This window comes from Lagenorhynchus albirostris, chromosome 5, assembly GCF_949774975.1.
Source record: "Lagenorhynchus albirostris chromosome 5, mLagAlb1.1, whole genome shotgun sequence".
Classification (NCBI taxonomy): domain Eukaryota; kingdom Metazoa; phylum Chordata; class Mammalia; order Artiodactyla; family Delphinidae; genus Lagenorhynchus; species Lagenorhynchus albirostris.
The window spans coordinates 64,033,200-64,039,537 of record NC_083099.1 but is presented as its reverse complement, the minus strand read 5'-3'; the positions used below and the strand labels follow the sequence as shown (position 1 = coordinate 64,039,537).

Below are 6,338 nucleotides of genomic sequence, written 5' to 3'. Positions count from 1 at the left end.
TCCCAGATCTGGCCAGCAGAAGCCTCTTCAAGCTGGTTCCTGTGTCCCTATAACATGTTTTTAAGCACTCTCTTACTTTCTGCCATAAAACATTCTCTTACTTTCAGCTCATCTTAAACTGTTCCCATTACATCCCCAGCCTTTCCATTCTTAGAGCCTGGTCAGCAGGACATATGCTTAAAGGTGGTGCTTGAGCAAAGAAGGAGAGAGAGAGCCCAAGAAAGGCCACCATGGTTAACAGTTTCAGATGCTTCTGAAAGGTGCAGGGCAAGGCACATCATGTTCTCTACCACCGTCCCAGGTGGGTGCTATAGACAAGGAAAGAGATGCTTGGACTCCACAGATTCTGTTATTGAGTCCTCTACCACGTGCTGGGCACTGTGAGGGATACACAAGATTACAAGACACCATTTCAAGGAGACTGGTCTAGTGGGATAGACACATATGTACAGAAATACCCATAATACATCCCTGAAAATGTCTTCATTGTGCGGTCAATGTGGCACATAGAGGGGTTTGGGGAGTTCTGGGTTGAAGGACAGACAGTAATTATGGCTGGGAGAGTCGGAGAAGGCTTCGTTGAGGTGACTTTTGGGTTACACCTTGAAAGAGGGTAGGGTTTGGAAAAATGGTTTTATCAGTGAAAAAGAAGTTACTACATATGTACTCCGAATCAGGTCTGACTTTGCAACTTCATTCAACTAGATCCAGCCTCTTGCTAGGTGCCGTGAGGCACATAGAAAGGACTCCAAAGGGTGTAGGACAGCACTTTTGCTTTATGCCCAACTAAGGAAAGAACCGTCACAATGCCATATAATTTTTATTTTCAGACACAGATGAAACATGTCCTTCATTTACCAAACTGAGCTTTCACAGTGCAGTGGTTGGAACGGGACTAAATGTGAAGTTGATGCTCTACACAAGGAGAAACCCGACCTGTGCACAAGCCGTCAACTCCACAGTTTTGGGGAACTTGAACGTGACCAAGAAAACCACCTTCACTGTCCATGGATTCAGACCGACAGGCTCTCCTCCAGTTTGGATGGAGGACTTAGTAGAGGGTTTGCTCTCTGTAGATGACATGAACGTGGTTGTTGTTGATTGGAATCAAGGAGCTACAACTGTAATATACAACCATGCCTCTGGAAAGACCAGAAAAGTAGCAATAGTCTTGAAGGAATTTATCGACCAAATGCTGGTAAGCGAGAATTCTCTTAGATGATTCAGGGTCAAGTTGAAACTGGCTCAATATCTGGATATTTAAAGCCAAGAGATAACTACAGTGACCAGAAGGACTATTTTTGCAATGTTTTGCAAATCTGAATAAGCCCCAGGGAAGGTGAAGGGAAGGGCCCGAGGCAACGCCCATGCGTATGGTTGTGCAGGTTGTGCACTGCACAGGGCACCCATCTAAGACAGCACCATTGTCATTGTAGACATTGTAGATTTATATGTCTATTATGATAATTTTCTAGTGAGTGACAGCAAAGTGTCCTGAGCAAGGGGCAGCTTTTTCTAACTCACATAAAGGTGTCTAATGGGTATGAGAGGTTCTGTCTAGGGGTTTCCTGGCTTCAATGCCTAGAGTTTCCTCAACTTCTATAGCTCTTCCTTTTCTTAGAAATGCCAAAAGTTTAGTGACCAGATTATCCAAAACCAAAACTGATACACATGGTTGATGAACGATTTGTGTGTATGATTTATGTTTTCAGAAGACTTACAAAGATGAAATAAATCTTAAATTTAATTTAATTTAATCTATCTCATGAACTGTCCTTTTTATGAAAAAAAAGAAGTGACTTGACACCAGGACTACTTCAGAGAGTCACACCTGGTGGCCACTGTGGCCAGGGGTGACATAAATTTTACATGAACTTCCTACTTAAGCCACAGACTTCAGGAAAGTGAATATTAAAATGACTCATGAATGGCTGGCCCAGGACTATGGTCAGTGTGCCCCGCCCCTTTCTTTCCTTCCTTCCCTCTCCATGGTGACTTCATTAACTGAGCCAGCATCGACAGAAAGGAGTTCATTAAATGTTTGGTTGCCCTTCTCAGTTGGGAAGGTTTTAAGGATGTCTCAGCTTGGCTTCTAGCAGAAACATGAATGGAGACACCACGGCATAAAGGTGAAGGCGTAAGTGTGGAGTTGGACAGATGGGTTTGAATTCTGCCCTGCGCCCTCCCTGGGCAGATGACTTCAACCCTGGGCTCAGTCTCCTCATCTGTATAATCAAAGGAATAGCATTTAGTTTGTCGTGGTGTTGTGACATTTCAATAAGATAATGGATATAAGGTGCCTAGAAATGTTTCTCCAAAGTCAAGAGTTAGGAAATTTCTCCAGATGTTGTCACCTCCTTGGCCCCTCACAATTTATAACGATGGACCTCTTGAAATTGCAGGCAGAAGGAGCTTCTCTGGATGACATTTACATGATTGGAGTAAGTCTAGGAGCCCACGTAGCTGGGTTTGTTGGAAAGATGTACAATGGCCAGCTGGGAAGAATTACAGGTAAGGCTTCCTGTGAATGGCACAGGGTAACCAGACTGCCCAGGGTGTTCCCTGGGGGAGCATGATGCAGGCAATCCTAGTCCTTGGGTTCAAAGCCAGCTCTTCCAATTACTTAACCTCTCTGAGCAAATGTCTTCTTGTGCAAAGGGAAGACCATAGTAGTAATTGATCTTAGCAATATTAAATTTATTATTTAATAAAATAGGTGCAAAGCACTTTGTAAATTGTATATGCCATAGAAAAGATTGGTGGTGACTTTATTTCTCCTATGGCTAGAAAAACAGCTACATCCCATGGGGATTTTGCCCCGAGCAGATAGCCTTCTTCCTTTCATTTAATCCAAGATAGTTTGAACTATATACCTAATATATCCCCAGGCATAGCTGGAGCCTCATGATAGGAAAATGAGATGGGAATTATGTTGTCTGGAGCTTACTCTGTGAATATCGGCTTTCAGGCCAAAGCTGAATAAAAACCCTCAGAAACAACAGCAGGTGAAACTCCAAAGATTCCCTTGCTGTGTTCATTTGCCTAGTGTTCTGTAACTTTCCATAGCTACAGATGAAGGTCTGAGGGAGGCTTTCTCTTTCAGAGACTCAAGCCTTCCATACCTTTCCCAGAATCGATCCTTACATTGAGATAGCCATTCCAAATCTAGGAAATCTGGAAGGTAGATGTGAACAGAGGGAGGGAGGGGAGAGGTAAATGATTCAAACAAATGACATTTGGGAGGTAACCTTTTAGAGCCACAGGTCTGAATGTGCTACTTAATTTGACATGTGGCCCTGGGCATGTCCCCACCACCACCCCTTGCCCTAAATCTCTCTGTCCCTCTCACATACACACACACACCCACATTGGCCGGTGTCTCTTCTAACTCTGGTACTTGAGGTCACATTCTTTTTCCTGGCTATTTTTTTTCTCACTTTCACCCCAAAGGCCAAGGTTGCCCTTATCTTATTTACTTGCTTTCCTAGGGAAGCAAAGCTCTTTTTCAATTTTTTAAAATTATTACTACAATGTTTTAGAAAGCAGTATGTCTTTACTTTTTAAAAATTCATTTTCCTTTATGGGTACAAAGGACAGATGGCTCAAATGTGCTTGTTTTCCTTGTCTATTGGGAGCTTCTCCTCTGGGAGCTGGGACTTTTCCCAGTGGTGTGTTTAGAAGCTGATCAGCTCTCAAAAAAAAAGAAAAAAAAGATTTATAGCATTTGCTGATTTCCATGATGTAAATACTCCCACTGTGGCTGGTTTCAAGCTACTGACCTGACATCACTGACCACACAGTTTGGGAAGAGATAAGCAAACTGCTCTCCAGTGCTGGTGCTGGGGGGCTCTGGCCCACCACTGCCTTATTCTATCTACCCCCTAATTTTGCTCCTCAGCTGCCCAGTGAACCTGTTCCCACGACTACTTTGGATGGGAATGCAGTGTAACCTGGCCTCTGACCATGGAAATTCCCTGAGCCAACCTCCCTTCCACCCTGGGCCCACGTGGTCCTGCTCTGTGACCTGGACTCAGTCAACGGTCTGCAGCTCAATTTTCTGTCTCCTCTAAGGGACCCATGTTCTCCCAACTCCTCATCCTCTCTGACCCCCAAGGTCAATCTCACCTGTTACTAGAGCTATTTCAGGGGAAAAGCATTTCCCTTCTCCACTCACCTTCCACTGCCCTGCCAGAATGGAATCACTGGATTGAGGGGCGGGAATTTGGCCTGTTACCCAAGGCCATAATTCACTCCCAACTCCCAAGAACTGGGTGATTCTGCTTGTTAATTATCTAGACCAGAATGGCTGCTTCATCTCTTCCATTTCCCTTTTTTTCTTCTGCTCTTGCTTCTCCTTTTGCTCTCCAGGCACATCTCCTGGTATTACTTTTCATTAATTTCTTCAACAGAAGATGGAAGAAATGAATGGATTTAAAAACATTTCAAGTACCTACATCACTTGATAATGCACTAAATTTGATTCTTGCAAAAATCACCTTGGGGTGCTGGATACAATGCCGACTTGCTGAATTGGTATCTCTGGGCTTGGGGTCCAGGAGTCTGTACTTCCTTTATTTTTATTTTTTTTTGGCCATGCTGTGAGGCATGTGGGATCTTAGTTCCCCCACCAGGGATCAAAACCATGCCCCCTGCAGTAGAAGCGTGGAGTCCTAACCACTGGACCACCAGGGAATTCCCGGTGGCCTGTACTTTTAACCAGAAGATGCAGGTGGTCTGAACACCATACTTTAAGAAATGACCACAAAGCTGTGTTGTCCAATATAGGAGCCACAAGCCACAGGTGCCACTGAGCACCTGAAATGTTGTTAATGCAAATCGAGACGTGCGGTAAATGCAAAACACACACTGGAATTTGAAGACTACGTACAAAAGAAGGGTATTAAAAAATTTCAAATTTTTTATATTGACTACATGTTGAAATAATTTTCTGCTATACTGGGTTAAATAAAATGTATTATTAAAGTCAATTTTCCTTGTTTCTTTTTACCTTTTTAAAGTGGTTGCTAGAAAATTTTAAATTATATATGTGGCTCACAGTATATTTCTATTGGACAGCACTGCCTTGGAGAGTTAGTTCATGGTGACCTTGGGGATAAGAGGCCCCTGAAAACGCATGCAAAATGTTTGACGTCTGTCCTGGGGAGAGGTCCACAGCTTTTATCAAATTCTCAAACTGGTTAATCTTGTAATCAGAGCCAGGGACTAGCTAGACACTTTTCTGGCGATCACAGAGCAACAAGAAAGAGCTCCATTTTGTCATTTTTGTTTCTATTCTATAATAATTTCAATATTCTGGATTCAGATCCCAGAGTGCTTTGGTAGGTCTTCTGAAGTAGCAATTAATTCTACCTCTATTTTGCAGATAAGGAAACTGAGGTTCACAGAAGTAAAGTAACCTGCTTAAGATCACACAGCTGGTTAATGCTAGGTTTGGGGTTCCACGTCACATCCATCTGACTCCAATGGTCTCTGCTCACACAAAATATGCAGCTTTTTTTAGGGCAGTTTGTGATTTTTGGCTGACAGTGTAAGCTGATCATTTGCTATGACTTATCTCTAAGGACATCATATGTTCAAGTTTACTGTGACCATCCTCATTTGTGTCTTCTGTCCTGGCATAATTATTAATAGCAGCCTTATCACTTTCAAAATTGCCCTGGTTTGGATTTTATAGGGTAAGCCAATATATCTGCTGTGGATCTGGAGGTTGCTATAAACTGAGGCTCTCACTGTTCATTTTCTCAGACTGGAAATGGTGCTGTTTCATGTGAGGAGGGGGAGGCTTCCCCAGCAAGGTCTTTCCAAGGTTATGAGTTTCTCATTCTGTGCAGAGAATATCCTGTGGACTTGGGTACCTGGGTGTTGATCCACCTCCTCCCCACATCAGTTTCAGTTGGGAGCAGACAGAAGGGGAAGAAAAGCTGGGGGGTGGGGGAGTGGGGGAAACAGAGGGAGATAAAATAAGGGGGCAGATAAAGACATGCCTCAAGGAAGCAAGGGTGTTGGCCAGGGAGAAATGGAGAGATTGGGGCTAGAACCAGGACTGCTGAGGCAAAGATGCTATCTTTTGGATTTTATACCATGGGGGTGGGGGGGGGATAGGGGATGTCATTTAAAGTGACCTTCATAGATTAAAAACTCGGAGACATCCCTTGAAACCTTTTTCACTCCAGGTAAGTTTCTAGTTAGCAAGGTCTTTGGGATCCTCTGGTGTTTTGTTTTTAGTTTGTGGTTACATCATCATAGGAGCTGCTCTCTTGTTTTTACAGATGTTTCATAATAATGGTGAGGCATGTCCAGCTACCATTGACCAAGAG

The 6,338-nt window shown here is 43.4% G+C and overlaps 1 protein-coding gene across 1 annotated transcript in view; it reads left to right on the top strand.

The window, feature by feature from the left end:
* The first annotated feature begins 279 nt into the window (after positions 1-279).
* LIPH (lipase H) overlaps positions 280-6,338 on the top strand; it is a 29,087-nt gene continuing 23,028 nt past the window's right edge. Inside the window, exons 1-3 of the mRNA XM_060149024.1 lie at positions 280-301; positions 831-1,198; positions 2,403-2,511. Coding sequence (XP_060005007.1) covers positions 280-301; positions 831-1,198; positions 2,403-2,511 — 499 coding nt within the window. The remainder of the gene's footprint in view (positions 302-830; positions 1,199-2,402; positions 2,512-6,338) is intronic.